Genomic DNA, 23,812 nt, shown 5'->3' with positions numbered 1-23,812 from the left:
GTCTTTGGTGACCAGCTTGCATTTCTCCTTTTTTTAATTTTTTAATTTTTTTTCTTTCTTTTTTTTTTTTTTGTAGAGACAGAGTCTCACTTTATCGCCCCTGGTAGAGTGCCGTGGCATCACACAGCTCACAGCAACCTCCAACTCCTGGGCTTAGGTGATTCTCTTGCCTCAGCCTCCCGAGTGGCTAGACTACAGGCACCTGCCACAAGGCCTGGCTATTTTTTGTTGCAGTTTGGCCGGGGCTGGGTTTGAACCTGCCACCCTTGGTATATGGGGCTGGCGCCCTACCCACTGAGCCACAGGTGCCACCCGACTAGCTTGCATTTCAAAAGCCCATGGAGGAGGGAATTTTGTTTTTTCAACTAAGATAGTCAACAAGACTATAATTATTGTTAGCTTTTCTTTTCCAGAATATTTTCACCAAAGCACATAAAAGTCTGATCAAAATAAAAATTTTTAACTCATTAAATTACCTAGGCTATAACTAGATTGTTAAATGTTTACATAAACTGAATGTAAATTTGGCAAGACAGAATTTTTAAAATCAAAACCAGTACTTCAAAAATTTTTATTAGGCCAGGTGTGATGTCTCATACCTATACTCCTAGCACTCTGGGAGGCCAAGGTGGGTAGATCACCCCTGGTAGAGTGCCGACAGCTCAGAAGTTTGAGAACAGCTTGAGCAAGAGTGAGACCCCTTCTCTACTAAAAATAGAAAAAAATTAACTGGGTGTGGTAGCACATGCCTGTGGTCCCAGCTACTAGGAAGGGTGAGGTAGGAGGGTCTCTTAAGCCCAGGAGTTTGACATTGCTATGAGCTATGATGCCACAGCACCCTAGCCTGGGGCAATAAAGTGAGACTCTGTCTAAATAAATAAATAAAAAATTTTATTAATATCTATCAAAATAATCTGACTTTAAAAAGAATATTCATAGATTTCAATATAGAAAAAATCTTGGATAAATATAAATTGACATATTTTATAACCTGGAGATGATAGTTATTAAAGCAATATCCATTCTATAAAAATCTTCACTGTCACCAAGATAGACTGATGGGGAAGTTTGGGATAACTAAAAAAACATAACAAAAAGAAAGACTCTTAGAGCAGCAAAGAGAAAAACAAGAAAACTTGCCCTGACTCTGACACAGCCATGAAGATGAGAAATTTACCCTTCTCAATGACCAGAGCAGCAAGGACCTCAGAAATGAGATATTGTCAGGAAAAATAAAGCTCTTCAGCCTCTTCTCTTTCCAAAATGAAATCAGAGCCATTCTGCTAAGGCCCCAGCAATGGTGATGACAATGGTGATTGCAAACATCATCACCCCCAATTTAGCGAGCTCTTATGCCACACACTGTTGTTTTGCTCTATTTACATATTGGAAACAATGAATCCCCCCACTTTACAGGTGTGGGCACCAAGGCACAAGGAAGCGAACAACTGCCTTAGAGGCAGAGCCTGGCTGCAGAACCCACGCTCATCACTGGCACGTCCATCGTCTCTCTAGTGGTGAGAGGTGGAGTGCCAATAAGAACTTCAGCCTGAGTTAGTGGGTTCAATACCATTCATGATTGAAAGCTGTGAGAAGATTATATATAATGAATGGCATTCGTGTGCTACTTTCCCAAGGTTTTTTCTTTTCTTTTCTTTTTTTTTTTTGAGACAGAGTCTCACTCTGTTGTGCTGGGTAGAGTGCCACAGCGTCGTCATAGCTGACAACACCTCAAACTCCTGGGCTTAAGAGATCCTCCTGCCACAGTCTCCCAAGTAGCTGGAATTATAGGCACCTGCCACAATGTCCGGCTAATTTTTCTATTTTTAGTAGAGACCGTGTCTCACACTTGCTCAGGCTGGTCTCAAACTCCTGAATGCAAGCAATCCTCCTGCCCCAGCTTCCCAGAGTGCTAGGATTACAAGAGTGAGCCACCATGCCAGGCCCCATGGTTTTTTCTTATAATATCCTCGGTGAATGCAGACAACAGAAGTGAATATGAGGTTCTACTTCTGTGGCCCCATGCACATTTCAAAATAAATTGATAAAATCCTCTTAGTATCTGACTAGTCACATAAGGCTGATAATCACAAGTTAATGTTAAATGAACATCAGGAGGATGATTGGTTTTCAAGAGGTGAGTTAAAGTCTTTCCTTCAGAAGGCAATGACATGGTAGACTAGTTGTGAGGATAACCCCTAGTCACAATGAAGTCACATGGTAGACTAGTTGTGAGGATAACCCCTGTTACAATGAAGTCACATCATCAGGATGTTTCTCTCTTTATTCTCTATAGCTAGCTAAGGACAGAGGACAGACCAAAAGTAGTATCATGCCATGAAGATACAAGTAAAAAGGAGCAGGGGTCAGAACACATCCTATTCTATTCCTCAAGAAATCAATATTCACTCATATAAGAGGTAGTTCCACTGACAATCATACCATCAAGTACCAAAGAAATGAATAACAATAAAATCATTTTCTACCAGTATATATTTCATTAAAATCAAAACCAAACTTTCTCATTTCTATTTTAATTCCTGGCCCTACCAATGTAATATAAACTGAGCAGTTATTGAAGCTGCCTCCTTACTCAGTGACCTACTTCTACCTGGTTCAGCCTCATAATATACGAGAGATTGAATTATATGGAAAAGGCCAGATCTTGTGAAATTAACTCACCAAAATGATGTGAAGGAAGACCTCATACTGTCGCACATTATATAGGGCCTCTTTCAACCTATATGGCTGAAGTTCACTTCTCAAAAGTGGGTTCTTCACTGCTTTCTCGAGGACAGCTGTGTAGCGGTAAGCCAGGGTTTGGGCTGTCTCCAGCTGGGAATCAATATGCTGAGTGGTGGCTGGGACTGCTTCATGCAGAATAGCTGGCACTGTGTTTAAAGGCAGACACAAAAGAGTCTAAAAAGAACTAAGGAGAAAAGGCCTAGAAAGTAGTCACGTTTTCAGCCTTAAAGTTAGGCATTTTCCCAAATTAATAATAAGGCATGTGTTTCATGGGTCCCATTCCATAAAGAATCCAAACAAAACCTGTCCAAACAAAAGACAGGTAGACTTTGGTATATGTGTTCTTTGATCACATAACTCTATAAAAGCCACTGGTCTCTCCTCCCTCCTTTTTCTTTTCTATTTGCTAAGAAAAGAAAGGAGAGAGAGAGAAAGGATAAAAGCAGGCGTCTTCAAACTTTTTAAACAGGGGGCCAATTTACTGTCCCTCAGACTGTTGGAGGGCTGGACTAAAGTTTAAAAAAAAAAACTATGAACAAATTCCTATGCACACTTCACGTATCTTATTTTGAAGTAAAAAACAAAACGGGAACAAATACAATCACACTGCTTCATGTGGCCCACAGGCCGCAGTTTGAGGACGCCTGGATAAAAGAAAAGAAGGAAGGAGGGAAAGAAAGAAAAGGGGGTGGGGGGAGAGAAAGGATAAAAGAAAAGGAAGGAAGGGAGGGAAAGAAAGAAAAGAGAGGGAGAGGGGGAGGGAGAGAGAGAGGGAGAAAAAGAAAAGACAAGAAAGGAAAAGAAAAAAGAAAAGACAAGAAAGAAAAGAGGCATGTCTTCTTAAGAAACTCATCTGGGACTGGATGCAGGGGTTCACACCTGTCATCCCAACACTGTGGGAAGCCAAGGCCGGCAGATTGCTCAGGAGTTCAAGACCAGCCTGAGCAAGAGGGAGACCCCATCTCTACTAAAAATAGAAAAAATTAGCTGGATGTGGTGGTGGGCACCTGTAGTCTGAGCTACTTGGGAAGCTAAGGCAGGAAAATTGCATGACCCCAAGAGTTTGAGGTTTCTGTGCTCTACCCAGGGCAACAGAGTAAGATTCTGTCTCAAAAACAAAACAAAACAAAACAAAAACTCATCTGGAAGCTAAAAAATAACAGAATAGTCTATGGGGGCAGAGAAGAGTTATAAAAATGAGTATTGACTTATTAGTACAGCTTTTTTTTTTTTTTAAAGACAGAGTTTCACTATGTTGCCCTCGGTAGAGTGCCGTAGCCTCACAGCTCACAGCAACCTCCAACTCCTGGGCTTAGGCGATTCTTTTGCCTCAGCCTCCTGGGCAGCTGGAACTATAGGCACTAGGCACAACGCCCGGCTATTTTTTTGTTGCAGTTTGGCCCGGGCTGGGTTTGAACCTGCTACCCTCGGTATATGGGGCTGGCGTCCTACCCACTAAGCCACAGGCACTGCCCATCCAGTAATAATAATCTTATAAAACATTAATATTCAAATGACATCATTAAAAATTTTTTTTAAAATGACATCATAATTTCAATCTTAATGCTGCCGAACTTTTTTTTTTTGAGACAGTCTTACTATGTCACCCTTGGTAGAGTACTATGGTGTCACAGCTCACAGCAACCTCAAACCCTTGGGCTTAAGCAATTCTCTTGCCTCAGCCTCCCAAGTACTACAGGACTATAGGCGCCCACCACAATGCCCGGCTATTTTTTTTGTTGCTGTTTTTTTAGTTGTCATTGTTGTTTAGGTGGCCCGGCCCAGGTTCAAATCTGTCAGCCTAGGTGTACGTGGCCGGCACCCTACCTACCCACTGAGCTACAGGCGCTGCCTTTAGTACAGCTTTTAAAATGTAAAAAACTACTCTACTGTACTAAATTACTAATCTGGTGAGAGACACACTTTATCAAAGGGCCTACATGTGTACCAAATTTGTAAGGAAGTTACTTCTGTTGGTAGATCATTAAATATTTCATAAGTACTTTCAAACTTATTGATAAAGAATGCATCAAGTCTATAACACAGTAGATGCTCCTGAATGTTGAGATTTGCTCCAGCAACTGTTTTCATTTCAGGGTGCTTTTATTTTTTAAATCACTGAATTTTACTCTATTTGGTTATTTGACTTAGAGTAAAGAATGCAAAGTCCCACTAAATTGGGGAGGCTGGCTTCTGGGCAGGCCCCCTCACTTTACCAGGTCACTTACTCATACTAGCTTTATGGTATATAAAATTTAAAATCGTGCCCTAGTAAAAATAAAAGTTACTGCCCATTATTAATAGGAGTTATTCCTAAGGAAGAATCAAAATTGTGAATCTTAAATCTCAGAATGCCACTGGTGTGTTATTGTTTTCTTCACTGTGCAAGATGAATTTTTTTTTTTTGCAGTTTTTGGCTAGGGCCAGGCTTGAACCCACCACCTCCAGTATATGGGGCCCTACTCCTTTAGCTACAGGCGCCACCCATGCAAGATGAATTTTAAACATAGATAACCTTTACATTTTTGGCCGGGGCTGGGTTTGAACCCACCACCTCTGGCATATGGGGCTGGCGCCCTACTCCTTTCAGCCACAGGCGCTGCCTCATGGATAACCTTTAGAATTAACCTAGTGGTATACCCACGATCATCAATGCCTTCTCCTCCTTTTCCACAGTCTTTGTTAAACAAACGAATTCCAGTAACAATCATGGCAAGTTCTTTCAGCTGGCGTTCTTTGTCCTTTTTAGAAAGAGTTAGAAAAGTCCCAAGCTCAGCCTGAGGAAAAACACTCTGCAGGGCAGCTAAAATAAATCACAAAAAAGGCAACACAGTGACATCTTAAAATATCAGAACTTAAAGCGCAAGTCTCTTTCTTTCCTTCAGTAGAAAGTTAAAAAATTTATCTAGGGTAACGTACATGATTCTTTAAATTTCTGATACCACATTACAGAATACATAGCAAAATTGATCATATATCAAAGCTGATCTGCTAAAAATGCCATTGCCTCATGTCCAGTTTTAATATTAAACATCCATCAGTAATTTTTTGACTGTGGGCATTAAAACAGTTTTCTACTTAGGGCTCTGAGAAGAAAAATAATTATAGAAAAAAGCCAAAAGAAGGCTAGATATCTTGCCTACTTAGGATAAAACAGTGCACTTTTCCATCATCCATTTTGGGTGACAGACTCAATTCCTTTCGTCATTATGAAATATCCCTTTCCAGCTGTCCCATTCACCCACGCATCCTGGAGCCTTCAATCACTACTAGTGTTTCTTTAATGAAGTGTGATGGTCCCCCGACATGCGCAGATCTAAGGAAATGAGCAGTGTTTCACTTTCTAGAGGGGCTACTTGCGTTCTAGAAATGATACACAGTGTAAGGAGTCTGGGTGAGTTTTAACCTCTTAAGCTAGTTTTTTTCAGATAAAAAAGAAATTTTAATCTTTAACACTTTTAATTTAACATTTTTTGTTGTTGTTGCAGTTTGGCCGGGGCCAGGTTCGAACCCACCACTCTCGGTATAGAGAGCCGGTGCCCTACTCACTGAATCACAGGCGCCACCCAATTTAACATATTTTATAAAATGTAGAATCATATATGACCATTGTAGCAAATATGATCCTGTTTTTACCTATGGAATGGAAATCACTTGTATTTTACCTGTTGCTTCTCTGACAATCTTGATGTCTGTTGGGGACCCAAGGCCAGAGCGGAGCAACACGTAGCTGACCACCTTCCGGTAGAGGCTTTCCAGTTCCTCCTTTGCACATGCTCTGTTATCTGTAATTTCTCTGCTGATGGAGCCTAATCTAGACTCTAGGACTCGATGATGCTCTTCAAGAAATTCGTCTAAAATTGGGAAATAACAGTGTTCCATATATTTGATACTTAGAAATCTTCTCACATAAGGATCAGAGAAAAACTGACTTGAGTATGACAATTCTACTGTATGAAAACAAGCATGTGCTTAAGATAGAACAATGAAATAAAAAAACAGGGCAGCAAGTAGACTCAAGCCAGAAACCTAGCAGGGAAACATTTATTACAGTAATTTAAATGGCTTTCATAATGAACATAATGACTACTCTATCAACACACTAAAGACTTTAAACAGCCAATCCAAAGAGTTAATATCAGGAAGGGTTAAAACCTTCCAGGTAAACAGAAAGTAGAAAAGACTCTTTCCACAACGTATACACAGAGGGTACCAAAAAACGTATACACATTTTAAGAAACAAAAAAACTATATCACAATTATAATACTCAGGTCATGTTTGACTTATGCAATTACAAGAGATACAGGATACAAGACAACAAATGTTACTGGTACATATTATTACAATTTTAATTTAAAATTTAAATTTATATTAAAAATTTTAAATTTTAATTTTAAATTTTAAATGCATATATATTTTCTGGCACCCTGTGTGTGTGTATGTAGTACACGTGTATGTATGTGTAATTGTACGTATTCTATGTGACTTTAAATATGAAATATATATTTATACTATATGTAACCACATGTAGTATACTATATGTAAGCAAATATGACAGTATGAATATATGTATATGTGGTGTATATATTCCTCTTCTTTTTGTTTCTTTTTCCCCCTCTTCAATTATTTGTATTTCTATTGTGGTTCCAGATACACTTCCTCCAAACAACCTTACTGATAATACAACATTGAATCAAGAACTGTATCCCTCCCCCTTCTTCCTGTGACATGCTGAAGAGGAGACTATTCTTTTTTTTTTTTTTTTCTTTTTTTTTTTTTCTTTTTTTTCTTGTAGAGACAGAGTCTCACTGTACCGCCCTCGGGTAGAGTGCCGTGGCGTCACACGGCTCACAGCAACCCCCAACTCCTGGGCTTAAGCGATTCTCTTGCCTCAGCCTCCGGAGTAGCTGGGACTACAGGCGCCCGCCACAACGCCCGGCTATTTTTTGGTTGCAGTTTTGGCCGGGGCTGGGTTTGAACCCGCCACCCTCGGCATATGGGGCCGGCGCCCTACTCACTGAGCCACAGGCGCCGCCCGATACTATTCTTACCAACAGTATAATTCTTGTGGCTGACTCAACAAGACACCCATACTATTATTAGAGGGGCAATAATTAATACCAACCACACAGTTCATACTGATCTTGCCACAAAAGCAATTGAGAACGTTTTCCAAATAAAAAGTAACAGAAATAACATGTCGTCAATCCCATTTCTTTAAAATTTCATTATAATTAAGCCAAAAAGAGATATCATTTTACATATATAGCATAACTGAAATATTAATACATAGAGAGGAAAAGACAAAGAATATCACTAAATTGCTAACAATGATTGCATGACAGGCACAGAGTTAGTCTATAAAGGACTCAACTGAATGACACTCACAGAGGCAGTCTAGAAAGGAATTTACTGTATGAGTTACAGAGGCAGTGTAGAAAGGAATCCACTGGATGACAGTCACAGAGGCAGTGTAGAAAGGAATCCACTGGATGACAGTCACAGAGGCAGTGTAGAAAGGAATCCACTGCATGACAGTCACAGAGGCAGTGTAGAAAGGAATCCACTGGATGACAGTCACAGAGGCAGTGTAGAAAGGAATCCACTGCATGACAGTCACAGAGGCAGTGTAGAAAGGAATCCACTGCATTGACAGTCACAGAGTTAGTCTAGAAAGGAATCCACTGCATGACAGTCACAGAGGCAGTGTAGAAAGGAATCCACTGGATGACAGTCACAGAGGCAGTCTACAAAGGAATCTACTGCATGACAGTCACAGAGGCAGTGTAGAAAGGAATCCACTGCATGACAGTCACAGAGGCAGCGTAGAAAGGAATCCACTGCATGACAGTCACAGAGGCAGTGTAGAAAGGAATCCACTGGATGACAGTCACAGAGGCAGCGAAGAAAGGAATCCACTGTATGACAGTCACAGAGGCAGCGTAGAAAGGAATCCACTGCATGACAGTCACAGAGGCAGCGTAGAAAGGAATCCACTGCATGACAGTCACAGAGGCAGCGTAGAAAGGAATCCACTGCATGACAGTCACAGAGGCAGTGTAGAAAGGAATCCACTGCATGACAGTCATAGAGGCAGCGTAGAAAGGAATCTATTTTCCTTTTTGACTTGTTTCCAATTTTTCTCTTATGTATGCATGAAATTATTTACATACCAAAATACAATTTATGTGTTATATCCCACCATTCATTTTATTTTTAGATAGTTACATAATTTAGGTAAGAATCTCATAAATAACCTATACCAGGTACACGAAAATCTACAGATTACAAATTTTCAACTTTAGTAGGTTGGTTGATATAATTTCTAATTCTTATGTTTTATTGCCAGAAAGCTTAAAACATAATAGATTTGGAAATGATAACTATGCGTGTTATGAGCATGATAATTTGAATTAACTTTTAACACTCCAAAGTCATTGGTTTTTTTTTTTCATTTAGCATTTCCAACATTATTACATTCTTCATAGTTTGAACACATTTCAAAGATTGACAAAAAATAGTTAAATTTACTAAATAAACTGTTGACCAAAGTCCTTTTTTTTTTTTTTTGAGACAGAGTCTCACTATATCACACTTTGTAGAGTGCCGTGGCGTCACAGCTCACAGCAACCTCAAATTCTGGGGCTTAAGTGATTCTCTTGCCTCAGCCTCCCAAGTAGCTGGGGCTATAGTCACCCGCCACAATGCCCAGCTATTTTTGTTGTTGTTGTGATTGTTGTTTTAGCTGGCCCAGTTTGGGTTCGAACCCACCAGCATGTGGCTGGCCCCCTAACCACTGAGCCACAGCCGTTAAGCCAACAAAGCCCTTCTTATCTGAAATACAATATTACATCTTTTTTAAAAGCATTGAAATAAGTAGATGCATGTTACCTCGACGTGTGTAGTTCAAATCAAAGTAGACTTGCATCTTAATGGTGTCCAGGGATGGATTTTTATTATCTAATAGCCGACCTACACAAAGCTAGAAAAGAATAGCCCATGAATGCTTCTAGTTACACTTTTTAAAACACTCAAGAATTTTCTAAAGTTATTTTCAAAAATAAAGGGAAACATCAAATCAGTGGTTCCTGATACTTAATCTACCATAATCCCTTTTGTTATTTTTCTTTTCTCCTTTATAACTTCAGGATTTATATGTTATCTAACCAATAACATGTATTAAATAAAAAGTTGGGCTGGGTACAGTGGCTCATGCCTGTAAATTCAGCACTTTGGGAGGCTGAGGCAGGAGGATTGCTTGAGACCAGGAGATTGAGACTGGGCAGCATAACAAGATCCCATCTTTACAAAAAAATATAAAAAATTTGCTAGCCACGTGGCAGCCTCTATAGTCCTAGTAATTCAGGAGGCTAAGACAGGAGGATCCCTTGAGCCCAGGAGTTCCATGTAACAGTGAGCTATGATCTTGCCGCTGCATTCCAACCTGGGATTACAGAGCCAGACCCTATTTCAAAACAAATAAATAAATGAAGTAATAAGTTATGTACCTTTAGTTAATCAATATCACCATGCCCAGGTATCTGATAGTATAGTAGGTGAAGGCGAAAAACCTGATGTTTTGGTTAGTCTGAGCAGCCTCAATGCCAGTATGCGTCACATTGAGCCTGTACACTCCAGTCAAGAGCTCTTCTCGAGTTCCTCAACACTATTTCTTTGAGCCATGAAAACTCCTCTGCTAATGTTGGAGGTCACATGATTTTATAAAAAGCTGCTGCAGCTATCCTCCTCTCCTTGCAGAATTTCTCTGGGTCTGTTCTATTGTTTTTTTCTTTTTTTGAGACACAGACTCACTATGTTGCCCTCAGTAGAGTGCTGTAGCGTCACACCTCATGGCAACCTCAGACTCATGGGCTTAAGTGTTTCTCTTGCCTCAGTCTCTCAAGTAGCTGGGACTATGGGCTCCTGCCACAGTGTCCGGCTATTTTTTTGTTGTAGTTGTCATTGTTATTAGGCCCGGGTTGGGTTCAAACCCTCCAGCCTCGGTGTATGTGGCCGGCGCCCTAACCGCTGAGCTACAGGCACTGAGCCAGTTTGGTCTGTTTTATCCCTCGCAACTCCCATAGACGAGCCGGCTCCCCTTTTCTGTCTTGCCTCTTTAGACTAGATAATCAAAATCAATTTTTCTTTCCTTCTCTCTTCCTTCCACCCTACTTCCTTCACTTTTCACCCTTTCGGCTTTATATACTGCAGCTGGCAGGCACAAGCTGTCATCACACTCCAGCTCACCTCCCTGTGCACCAGCCCTGCTTGGGGGAGTGTGTGCAAGACGGTACCTCCAGGCAGAGTACAACATGTTCTACATGCAGACTTAAAAATAATTAGCTCATCCACATGATTTTTTTACTAGAGGAAAAAAAAGGAAACATTTTTGTCACCTGAATTATAACATATATGGATAGTGCACATACCTTTCATATTAGACGTACATTGAACTTGAGTCTTTCCAACTTAGTTGCATGTGACTAGGGTTGGGGGTCAGGGAGGGAGAAAAACTCTTTTGAGCCTTTCAGGAGAAAACTTATTTCTACCTTTCTTTGATTCTCTTCCATGGCTTTACAATGACATTACTTACTGTCATAGTCATTTCTCCTATTGCTATAAACAGGCTTTATAATGCATTTAAAATCATTCCAGAAACACCCAACACCAGGGTACCCTGTGGAATCACAAAATTTCTACCGCAGAAGCATCCTAATAACATATTCTCCAGTCCAGGCTGGGAGTGATGAAATTTTTCCCTGCCATTTTCATGGACCCACAAAATGTCAACATACAAATTTAGGAAAGCATACTTCAAGTCCTTTGTGTGAAAGAGGTCATTAAATTTTCATTAAGCACAGGAGGAAAAAATAATGCTGATTTTTTAGGAAATATAGCCATACGTAGTGGCTCACACCTATAACCCTAGCAAGAGTTTGAGACAGCTACAACATCAATTTTTTTCAAAAATTAGCCAGGCATAGTGGTACATGCCTGTGGTCCCAGCTACTCAAGAGATTGAAGCAGGAGGATTGCTTGAGTTCAAGGTTACAGTGAGCTATGATCATGCCACTACACTCTAGCCAGGGTAAAAGATTGAGACCCTGTCTCTTAAAAATAAAATACAGAGTCAAACTTAAAACATATGAACCACATTAAAGACATCCAAAGCTCTTGCCTTTTAGTTTGGTTTTCGGGCACATCTACCTATAATTATAAATCACTTTAGTACTACTGAACTTTATAGTATATGACAAACCAGTTAAGAATATTCTCAATGTAAGAGATTAATAAACTATCATTAAAAGACTATGGCAAATGCTACAACCTGCTCAGTACCCTTCCTTCCTAATACAGCCCCAAATTACATTTTTTTATCCAAGAAAGAAAAAAAAAAGTGTCCCAGGGGCACTTACAATATCATTCTTGTCAAGAAATATAAGCAGATGGGAGGGATTCTGGGAAAATTATTATTTTCCAACTAGAAAGTGATAGACCCAATTGGCACATTTATTTTGCCCATTGCCTTTCCCCCTTCTTTCTGCCTAGAAGCCAAGTCTTTTGACCATGAGATGTAAGTCACATGCCAAGGAAGGCAGGAAGAAAAATAAATATCTCAGTTGTTTGTACCACTATTTCATGGGCTTGTTTCTTGCTATTGGTAGTAATAATGGCTAATACAAATACTGTATTTAGAAATGAGAATAAATAATTGCAAATGTGAGGATTGTTGGATAATCACCTTAACAAGTTTCTGCACGTCACTTTTTACTAGGGCTCTGTCCATGTTAAAGCCATTATCTGGATCCAGAACAACAACTTTTACCTAAGAGTAGGAAAAGAGTCCATGAAGTAATTTTATTTCATGTTATTATGAAATTAGTTTAATATGTTTCCATTTTTATAACTACCTCTTGATTACTCAGGAATTGATTTTTCAGCCATTTTTCTTATTACCCAATTCTTTTTTTTTGAGACAAGAGTCTCACTATGTCACCCTGGGTAGAGTGCTGTAGCATCACAACTCACAGCAACCTCAAACTCTTGAGCTTAAGCAATTCTCTTGATTCAGCCTCCCAAGTAGCTGGGACTACAGGTGCCCAGCATGATGCCCAGCTATTTATTGTTATTGTTGTTGTTGTTTGGAAGGCCCGGGCCAGGTTCGAACTGGCCAGCCCGGTGCATGTGGCTGGTGCCCTGGTGGCTAAGCTACAGGCACCAAGCCCTTATTACCCAATTCATCAGTACTTTCATTAGAAGTTGAACAGAAGAATGACAGCATCGAATTTGAATATGGTGCTAGGTAAGAAAAGGAAAAATAGGCTGAAACAATGGTTAGATATCAGATTTGGAAAGTGTGGTATATTTCATTGTATTTTTATTGTGTATTGCACAATAAAATGCAAGAACAGAGAAACTATAGCAATAAGTAATTTTTACAATAGTCTACAAAAATACCTTGTTAAAAAACTGTGCACAGTGTGGAGAGTTGGCTGTGAGACTGGCAGGGCCCTCGCAGCCTGAGGAACATTCAGAGAATGAACCCCCAACTGCTTCTCCTCCATTCCAAAACAGCCATGTTCCTTTCTTCAGGCTCCCTCTGCCAGAAGTCAAGTAGCTCTTTGTCCAGTTCACTATGCAGGGACCCTTGTGATCTTTGCCTTCCTACTTCTTGTAACATGTTAATGAAGTTGAGTAGAAACTACTAAGTCACATAGTTCTTCCTTTGTTTTGTCAACTATGCTGAGATCCCCATGATCTGGCCCTTCTTACTTCTTGTCAAATGATAATGAAGTTTAGTGGAAACCATTAACATGATGATTTGCCTTTATTAAAGTCATTTATATTTTCCAATAGTACTGTAAGACCAAAATTATGTCTTTTGTTTATGCTATTTCCCCATATTGTCTATGCTACTTCTCCCTGGACAACCCTATAAAATAAAGCTGATTTTGTGTTTTGGGGCTGGCTGTAGCCATCAGCTCAGTCAGTTCTCCTGGTCCCATCCTTTGTTTCTGCGTCTTCTCTTGTGCTGTATTTTCCTCATTTCCCACCAATTCCACTCTGGTTCCCTCCCTTTCTCCCCGCTGGTTTGCGACAGTACAGAACATTATTGATCTTTCTAAAACTCACAGAGATCTTCTACATCAATCTCTATACATGTAGAATTGACATGCTCTATAAACTTTTAAAGATTATTTTTTACTAACTTGTCTGATGATCTCAATATGTTCATCTAGAAAGCATTGCAGAATCTTCAGGGGAAAATGGGTACCACATAAAAAAATTTTAATAAAGCAGTAATTTATAAAAACATTCGTTCTTACCATAAAAGCAACCAGAGTTTCAGAAATAATCTCTCCTTGGACTGCACATTCTTGTACTATTTCTCGGATGATATTCTTTATAACACTTTCTGCCTGAGTAGGAGGCATTCTGGCTAAAGAAAACAATTTTTTAAAATTGCTTTTATATATTATTTTTCCTCTTTAGCTTTATCCACTATAACATTCGTAAAGAGTCATATTAACATATTAATATTTAATTATTGTATCTAGGCTCTTTCTGGTTTTCATTACTCACTTATTTTCAAAAACGAAAGACGTTAATTATGACAGAGCAATTGGGACTTCCAACGATTGAGAAACATTTCAATGTTTAAATTTTGAAAAAGACTAAGAATAACGGGAAAGGGTATAGAATTAATGAGAAATCCAACCCCCTATCTGTGTAGGGTGTAGAGAACAGCTTTAAAGTGGAAAACGCTATTGCATCACATTCACTAAATGGCTTTCCATAACTAAGAGAATCGTGAAAAACAATTCTTGCTCATTTCATCCAAATTCTCTTTACTGCATATCCGAGTCGGAGTTCATATTTGATAAAAACATAAAACAATAAATCAAAGCATATTTGTAGAATTATGCATCATGGACAAAGATGAACTTCCGATTATTAATTCCATTTACTATAAACCAGGAGTCCCCTGGTTTTTCGGAGTATCAGTAACTGAGCATAGGGGAACCCAGCCGGTGGAGTACAAAGGTGACCACGCGGAGGTAACTCTGGACATCGGCAGCGTTCGGGGAAAGGCAGCATTTGGCATCTGTCCAATAAATAGGGACTGGGCTCCACCGTGACCCGGCAGCTGTCCAGCTGCCAGCACTTGCCCGGGCAGCTTCCTCATCTGAAACTACAGTTCCTACCCTGGCTTCTTCCCGGAGCTGCTGTGCGGGCCACAGGAGCTCTACATATCCAGTACTTAGAACAGCGCGGGGAGCTGCACGCCAGAAAGGCCGTCTGGGCGCGTAGCCCGCAGGAAGCCGCCCAGCCCGCAGGAAGCCGCCCCTGGGGCCCGTGTGCGCGCCCAGCCTGGAGCTCAGCGCCCTCCCCACCCCCACCACCGCCAGCCGCTAAATCCAGGGATTCCAGGGAGGTCCCGTAGAGACGGGAAGGCGCAGGCGCAGTGAGCCCCCTGAGCCTCTGGCCCACCTGACGCCGCTTCTGGTTAGCTGCGGAGTAGCACGCGGGGTCGTGACTCAGAGTCGGGTTTAAGCGAGGCTGGACAGGATGCTCCAGCCGTCCGGGCTCGCTGCCTGACGAGGCGTAACTCCGGTTGAAGGGCGTGGAGCCACCCTGGACTGACCTTGGCTGTAAACTAGAGCAAAAGCCGGCCCTATTCGACTCTGCCCCTGCGTCTCTTCCCCTCGGCCTTTAGAGCACTGGGGCGTTGTGCCCAACAGCCGGGTAACCATGGAGATAAGACGCTCTGGGGCTGGGAGGCGGGGCCTCGGCGAGGTGGGGCTGTGGTCCTATCTTGAGATGGGGGGAAAGAACTTTAAAAGAGGGTGGCGCGGGTGGCGCCTGTAGCTCAAGGAGTAGGGCGCCGGTCCCATATGCCAGAGGTGGCGGGTTCAAACCCAGCCTTGGCCAAAAAAAAAAAAAAAAAAACACCAAAAAAAAAAAAAAAGAGGGTGGCGCCTGTGGCTCAGTCGGTAGGGCGCCAGCCCCATATACCGAGGGTGGCGTGTTCAAAACCAGCCCCCGCCAAACTGCAACCCAAAAATAGCTGGGCGTTGTGGCGGGCGCCTGTAGGGAGGCTGAGGCAAGAGAATGGCTTAAGCCCAGGAGTTGGAGGTTGCTGTGAGCTGTGTGAGGCCACGCACTCTACTGAGGGCCATAAAGTGGGACTCTGTCTCTACAAAAAAAAAAAAAAAAGAACTTTAAAAGAAAGGGAAAATGGAATCCAAATGGGAGCAGAGGAGGTCAAACTCTCCCTCTTTGCTGACGACATGATCTTATACTTAGAGAACCCCAAAGACTCAACCACAAGACTCCTAGAAGTCATCAAAAAATACAGTAATGTTTCAGGATATAAAATCAATGTCCACAAATCAGTAGCCTTTGTATACACCAATAACAGTCAAAATGAGAAGCTCATTAAGGACACAACTGCCTTCACCATACTCTCAAAGAAAATGAAATACCTAGGAATATACCTAACAAAGGAGGTGAAGGACCTCTATAAAGAAAATTCAGAAATCCTCAGAAAGGAAATAGCAGAGGATATTAACAAATGGAAGAACATACCATGCTCATGGATGGGAAGAATCAACATTGTTAAAATGTCTGTACTTCCCAAAGCAATCTACCTATTCAATACCATTCCTATCAAAATACCAACATCGTACTTTCAAGATTTGGAGAAAATGATTCTGCATTTTGTATGGAACCAGAAAAAACCCTGTATAGCTAAGGCAGTTCTTCGTAATAAAAATAAAGCTGGGGGCATCAGCATACCAGATTTTAGTCTGTACTACAAAGCCATAGTGCTCAAGACAGCATGGTACTGGCACAAAAACAGAGACATAGACACTTGGAATCGAATTGAAAACCAAGAAATGAAACTAACATCTTACAACCACCTAATCTTCGATAAACCAAACAAGAACATACCTTGGGGGAAAGATGCCCAATTCAATAAATGGTGTTGGGAGAACTGGATGTCTACATGTAAAAGACTGAAACTGGACCCACACCTTTCCCCACTCACAAAAATTGATTCAAAATGGATAAAGGACTTAAATTTAAGGCATGGAACAATAAAAATTCTCAATGAAAGTATAGGAAAAACACTGGAAGATATTGGCCTGGGGAAAGACTTCATGAAGAAGACTGCCATGGCATTTGCAACAACAACAAAAATAAACAAATGGGACTTCATTAAACTGAAAAGCTTCTGTACAGCTAAGGAGACAATAACCAAAGCAAAGAGACTACCTACACAATGGAAAAGGATATTTGCATATTTTGAATCAGACAAAAGCTTGATAACTAGGCTCTATACAGAACTCAAATTAATCCACATGAAAAAAGCCAACAATCCCATATATCAATGGGCAAGAGACATGAATAGAACCTTCTCTAAAGATGACAGACGAATGGCTAACAAACACATGAAAAAATGTTCATCATCTCTATATATTAGAGAAATGCAAATCAAAACCACCCTGAGATATCATCTAACCCCAGTGAGAATGGCCCACATCACAAAATCTCAAAACTGCAGATGCTGGCGTGGATGTGGAGAGAAGGGAACACTTTTACACTGCTGGTGGGACTGCAAACTAGTACAAGCTTTCTGGAAGGAAGTATGGAGAAACCTCAAAGCACTCAAGCTAGACCTCCCATTTGATCCTGCAATCCCATTACTGGGCATCTACCCAGAAGGAAAAAAATCCTTTTATCATAAGGACACTTGTACTAGACTGTTTATTGCAGCTCAATTAACAATTGCCAAAATGTGGAAACAGCCTAAATGCCCACCAACCCAGGAATGGATTAACAAGCTGTGGTATATGTATACCATGGAATACTATTCAGCTATTAAAAAAAAAATGGAGACTGGGCGGCGCCTGTAGCTCAGTCGGTAAGGCACCGGCCCTATATACTGAGGGTGGAGGGTTCAAACCCGGCCCCGACCAAACTGCAACCAAAAAAATAGCCGGGCGTTGTGGCGGGTGCCTGTAGTCCCAGCTACTTGGGAGGCTGAGGCAAGAGAATCGCTTAAGCCCAGGAGTTAGAGGTTGCTGTGAGCTGTGTGAGGCCACGGCACTCTACCAAGGGCCATAAAGTGAGACTCTGTCTCTACAAAAAAAAAAAAAAAAAAAAATGGAGACTTTACATTCTTCATATTAACCTGGATGGAAGTGGAAGACATTATTCTTAGTAAAGCATCACAAGAATGGAGAAGCATGAATCCTATGTACTCAATTTTGATATGAGGACAATTAATGACAATTATGGTTATGGGGGGAGGAAAAGCAGAAAGAGGGACGGAGGGAGGGGGGTGGGGCCTTGGTGTGTGTCACACTTTATGGGGGCAAGACATGATTGCAAGAGGGACTTTGCCTAACAATTGCAATCAGTGTAACCTGGCTTATTGTACCCTCAATGAATCCCCAACAATAAAAAAAAAAAAAAGGGAAAATGGAAGGTCCCAAATCCCAAAAGGCACATTTGCTACACCTCAGAGGTCACGGCTGTCAAACACAAGATTTCTGAAGGAAATTAACTTGTTAACAGGGGAACATACAGGACAACTTTAAAGTGGGGAAGGGGAGAGGCAGGAGCCAGTTCCAGAGCCATGGGGAAACTGAGGGGTTGTATTGTCCACAAATGGAGTTTTTTTTTTTGGCTGGGGCTGGGTTTGAACCCACCACCTCCGGCATATGGGACCTGCGCCCTACTCCTACTCCTTGAGCCACAGGCGCCGCCCCACAAATGGAGTTTTTGTAAAAATGTGTAGTTTTACAAAACAAAAGTAAAAAATATTGCCGTTGTATTTCGTGTGTTGTTCAAATGAAGTCTGTAACAAGATGCTCCAAGATGCCAAAAGAGAAGATGGTTCATTCAAGAAGCACATACATGGCAAGGACTCATTCTGTTCTGGAGTTGGGAGAAGGAGGTTTCATTCCCTAGTGTCAGCAAGGCCTGCCTCCAGACTTGAGTGAATGTGTGAAATAGGATTAAACAGATGCTAAAAGCATCTCATCATGCTACAAAGTTTTACTTCTAAAGAGTGATTTTCCTCAAATTGCAAACAAATATGCAGAATATTTATTTCCCAGAATACTAGGAAATGAGTCAACACACACACAAAAATAAATAATCTTAGTATAAGGGTATTTTATTTATTTTACCCTTCTAGAAAATGTTTGTGAAATGTGGGTGAAGCTTGTGTAAAAATAGATGTTCAGAGTAGCAAGATTTAAAGCACAACACTGGGAATCTAAATACTTGTTATTTAAAGAGTGCTGATAAAATGAAGTATTGGGCAGACATTAAAATAATATTGGCTCGGCGCCTGTAGCTCAGCGGCTAGGGCTCCAGCCATGTACAGGATCTATCAGGTTCGAATCCAGCCCAGGCCTGCCAAATAATAATGACAAGTACAACCAAAAAATAGCTGGGTGTTGTGGCGGGCGCCTGTAGTCCCAGCTATTTGGGAGGCTGAGGCAGGAGAATTGCTTAAGCCCAAGAGTTGGAGGTTGCTGTGAGCTGTGACACCATGGCACTCTACTGAAGGTGACCAAGTAAGACTCTGTCTCAAAAAAATAAATACATAAAATAAAACAAAATGATATTTAAAAACCTTAAGTGTTTGTCTTACATTTTAAAAAGCCAAATGCAAAATTTATATACAAGCATGAACTCAATTATTTTCACATACGTATATAAAAAAGTATGTCAATTTGTAAGTATAGCAGCATTTGGTTCTGAGGATGAAATTATGGAAAAATTATTATTTTCATTTCTTTATACTTTCCTGATTTTTCTAGATTTTCTATAGTAAGTATATGTTGTGATCTCTAAAACAAAGAAATGAAAAGAAGGGACTATTTGTACAGAATGAACTCAATTTAGGCAAATATGCTGTAAATATACAAGGTAAAACAACCAAAAGGAAGGTGATACAGCAAAATTTTAACATAGTTGTATTTTAGCAATGTAATTATGGCTGATTTTTCTTTTTATACTTTATGATAGCTACCAAAATATCTTTCATAAACATATATTACTTATAAATTAGAATGTTAAGTATATTTTGAAATGGTAAGAATAATACCATCATGTTAAGTATAATCTTAAACAATGAGCAAATCCTGGCAAAAATGATTTCTTGGTATGTCCAATAGTGCTAATTACCTAGTTACCGATAGAATCAGGTGTACCTGCCCAAATACACCTGCCCCACCTAGGCAGGGTCAGAGTCATGACCTGCCCAGGAACGGTCAGACTCATGTCCCTCTCAGGAAATAGGAATGCTGCCAATTGCTGCGCTCCCTGACCCTTTAAATCCCCAACCACCACAGCACAGGTGTGGAATTCCTTTGTTGATTGCACCCCACCTGCTTCCAGGTGGAAACAAAGACCACATTATTTCTGCAGAACACGGATTCTGTTTTCTTTTGTTTCGTGTCTTGGAATAATCTTTCTTCCTTGGGTCCAGAACCTTTCACTTACTATCAATTTTCTTCATCCTAATTCTGTGTGAAAAACTGTTCCTTTGGAAGGGGAAATCAACCACTTTCTTAGTGGAATGGCCTGTGATATGGGCCTGGTCAATGAAGTGGAAGTATAATCCCTGATCAGGGCATCAGCCCGCTCATTTTGTTTTTTATTTTTTATTTTTTTTTTTTTGGCAGCTTTATTCTTTTATTTTTTATTTTTTTTGGGCCGGGGCTGGGTTTGAACCTGCCACCTCTGGCATATGGGGCCAGTGCACTACCCCATTGAGCCACAGGTGCCGCCCCAAGCCCTCTCACTTTATGCTGATTTCTTTCTCTCTTCTTTCTTCCTGAAATGAAAATGTGCTGGCTCAACCTTATTGTGACTATGAAGATGAGGGTCACACATTAAGAATGGTGGAACAAAAATTTAAAAAGGAACCTGAGTTTCTGGTGACATCATGGAATAGCCATATGAGCTTCTTGACTGGCTACTTCCAAACTTCCTGTAATATCAGAGAAAATGCACCCCCGTCTTATTAAGCCCCTGTTATGTGAGTTTTCTACTACATTCAGCCTTTCATGCTACATTGAATTATTCTCACTAATTCTCACTCCTCCCTGCATTCATACCCTCACATAGACTTGGTTAGAGTATCTTTCCACTCCCCCAACTTTGAGTGTACACTGCAACCTCAAACTCTTGGTCTCCAGAGATCCTCTTGCCTCAGCCTCCTTAGTAGCTGGGACTACAGGTGCCCACTACAACATCGGGCTACTTTTTCCATTTTTAGTAGAGACTAGGTCTCGCACTTGCTCAGGTTGGTCTCTAACTCCTGAGCTCAAGCAATCCATCTGCCTCAGCCTCCTGGAGTGCTGGGATTACAGGCGTGAGCCACTGTGCCCAGCTAAATTCACAGTATGAACTAATAAAATCTTAAGGCTCTCCCTCAGTGACTGACTTATGGGATCCCCTCTTGGGCAAGGGGATCCTAAAACTGAGTTGCTAACAGGAGAAAGAGATCAGACATGCCTCATCATGCTCCCTGCCCTTCTTAGAGATACCTGCTGTGACTCACTAACAGGCCCAGGCCCAAGGCTACAAGACCTACCTGCAGATCCTCAATATAATAACAAACCACTTGAGTCTGTCCAGTACTGTGTCTTTACCTTATGCATTCTTTCTTTTGACAAAGCCTAACTCTTTCAGCCAATTGTCAGCTAAAGAATCTTTAAACCCAGCTATCACCTGTAAGCTCCCAGTTTCCAGACATCCCACCTTTTTAGGCCAAACCAATGTATGTTTTCCATATATTAATTTATGACCTCACCTGTAATTCCCATCTCCTTGAAATGTATAAAAGCAAACTGTAACCCCACCACCTCAAGTCCACGTGCTCAAGGCTTCTTGAGTGTGGTTCCAGGTCATAGTCCTCAAATTTGGCTCAGAATAAATCTCTTTAAATTATTTTACAGAGTATAGCTTCTTTTCCATCAACAACAGTCTTGATGATTATTTTCGTGTCATTATCCATTTTTAAGGCTTTTGCACATAAATTTCCTCAATGTACTATGCAATGATACTTCATCAAGCATGAGTTTTGGGCCACAACTACATCATCTTTTATTAATTTTATAAATCCGTCTCTGTCATCTACCAACACCAGGGCACCATCAGTAACTATACCAGATACTCTAAAGAAAATCACTTTAGTATATGTTTTACTGCTTCATATAAATCTCTTGATTTAGTTGTGTCCTTCAATGGAACCAATGTAGCCATTTCTTCAGTGATACTATATTCATCATCAATTCCTATAATGAAAACAGCAAGTTAGGCCGTGTTTGTAGTATCAATGCTGTCATCTATTGCCAAAGTGCACAATTTAAAATTAGTAGCTTTACTCTCCAAACTTCCTTCAACAGATTTTCCAAATTCTTCAATTCACCTGGTGAGAAAAATTGATTTTAGAAATATCCCCCTTTTCTCAGGGCAAATTCTATCTGCCATGCTTTCCATACATAAAACTCACCAATAGGGAGTGGAGAGCAAGATGGCGGCCGAGTAACAGCTTCCTTGCATCTCGGCACCATAAGTCTGGGGAGATAAGACTCCAGGAATCTCTGGCTGGTGGGATCTGCCTATAATCATCCCTTTGAGGATACAGGGAGTCAGCAAGAGACTTCTGGACCCCAAGAGGAGGACAAAAACAGTGGAAAACTGGCAAGTAATTGCGTGTGTTCGATCAGTCTAATCCCGCCAACAGCTGTAAGTGCAGTAGCAGCGAGACTGCAAACCAGAAAGGCCTTACCTGTGAACTGTTTTGGTGTTTTTGGACTTGGCACTCAGCTGAACTGCCTTGGGGAGAGCTTGAGCAGGAGTGCGGAGAACTTTGGGCATTGTCTGGGACCCCAGACTGAGCCACTGAGCTGGATGGATGGAGCTAATAGTGTTTGGCTGACAGCTGCAGGGAGCCATTGTGAGAGAACTACCCCAACAAGGTCCGCCCTAGGGGTTGCAGAGCAAGGATCAGGCAGGACCTAGTAACCTAGTGACTGAGCAGCCTAAAGGCAGGTTATAGCCCTAACCCTCAGGGGGAGAGTGAGACCGGTTTTGGCACACTGGGTAAGTGGATAGCCACTTCAGCAGTGATTTCAGCGACCAATACTCTCCTGGGAAAGCTTCTGCTTAGCAAGTTTAGAAGATTAAAGTGCCTTTTAAGAGGGCTGAACAGAGACTTAGAGTGTCTACCCTGTGAGGTTTGAGAAATCAGCAGAGGCCTACAGTCATATCAGCATTGTAATTAACATCTCATACCCCAGAAGACCACTGTTGCCCAGACAATATTCAACAAGATATATATACTACTTTGTTTTTGATTGCTGTTTTTTTGTTTTGTTTTGTTTGTTTTTTGTTTATTTTGATGTTGTTGCTGTTTTGTTTTTTAATTTCAACCTTTTCCGTACAGATTTTTTCTTTTCTTTCTCCAGTTTTCTAGTATAAATACAATTTCCCATTGCTGCCTTTTCCAATAACTAGAACTTCATTTTTGCTAGTGTTTCTACCGCTATTATTTGTTTCTTCACCCAATTTTATCCCATAAAGTTTTCTGTTTGCTTGTTTTGGTTTGATTTATAGCATTTTTGTCTTTCCTTTCTACTTGGAGGAGGTGGGGTACTGTGTCTGATCAGGTTAGCAAAGAGTTGCTGACCTCAAGGGAACCACCCAACTGGGCACCCCCAGAAGGTGGGGTTTTTTAAGGTTGTGTCAAAGTACCCTACTGTACACCTATATTGCTCTGTCTCCCTCTTTCTGTGCCTCTCTTCTTTTTGTCAATATTCCTTTTACCCCCCCCTTCTCTATTTTCTTTTCCTTCTTTCTTTCATCCCTTCTTCTTTTCAACCTTCTCATCCTTCTGGTCCTATACCAAAAGGACTCAATGAAACCTTAGTCCACAAGCATGGGAACTTAAAGAGCAAGAGGAAGTGAAAGGAAAATTAGGGCAAGGAAACAGATAAAAGAAATCCCTCATGCATGATAAATGATTTGATTTCT

The 23,812-nt window shown here is 40.9% G+C and overlaps 1 protein-coding gene across 7 annotated transcripts in view; it reads right to left on the bottom strand.

The window, feature by feature from the left end:
• CFAP206 (cilia and flagella associated protein 206) overlaps positions 1 to 15,457 on the bottom strand; it is a 48,190-nt gene extending 32,733 nt beyond the window's left edge. For 5 of the 7 annotated variants that reach the window (XM_053591816.1, XM_053591821.1, XM_053591819.1 and 2 more), the window contains exons 1-7: positions 15,239 to 15,457; positions 14,074 to 14,186; positions 12,489 to 12,572; positions 9,638 to 9,728; positions 6,411 to 6,599; positions 5,390 to 5,548; positions 2,683 to 2,891 (exon numbers count right to left, since the gene is read on the bottom strand). In XM_053591816.1, the coding sequence (XP_053447791.1) occupies positions 2,683 to 2,891; positions 5,390 to 5,548; positions 6,411 to 6,599; positions 9,638 to 9,728; positions 12,489 to 12,572; positions 14,074 to 14,181 (840 nt within the window). In that variant the 5' untranslated portion in view covers positions 14,182 to 14,186; positions 15,239 to 15,457. The remainder of the gene's footprint in view (positions 1 to 2,682; positions 2,892 to 5,389; positions 5,549 to 6,410; positions 6,600 to 9,637; positions 9,729 to 12,488; positions 12,573 to 14,073; positions 14,187 to 15,238) is intronic. The other 2 variants (XM_053591817.1, XM_053591818.1) reach the window with 2 other exon arrangements.
• Positions 15,458 to 23,812: the final 8,355 nt, after the last annotated feature.

Source organism: Nycticebus coucang, chromosome 5, assembly GCF_027406575.1.
Source record: "Nycticebus coucang isolate mNycCou1 chromosome 5, mNycCou1.pri, whole genome shotgun sequence".
In the NCBI taxonomy this organism is placed as follows: domain Eukaryota; kingdom Metazoa; phylum Chordata; class Mammalia; order Primates; family Lorisidae; genus Nycticebus; species Nycticebus coucang.
Note: the sequence above shows the minus strand (reverse complement) of the source record. Positions and strands in the feature narration are given on the sequence as shown.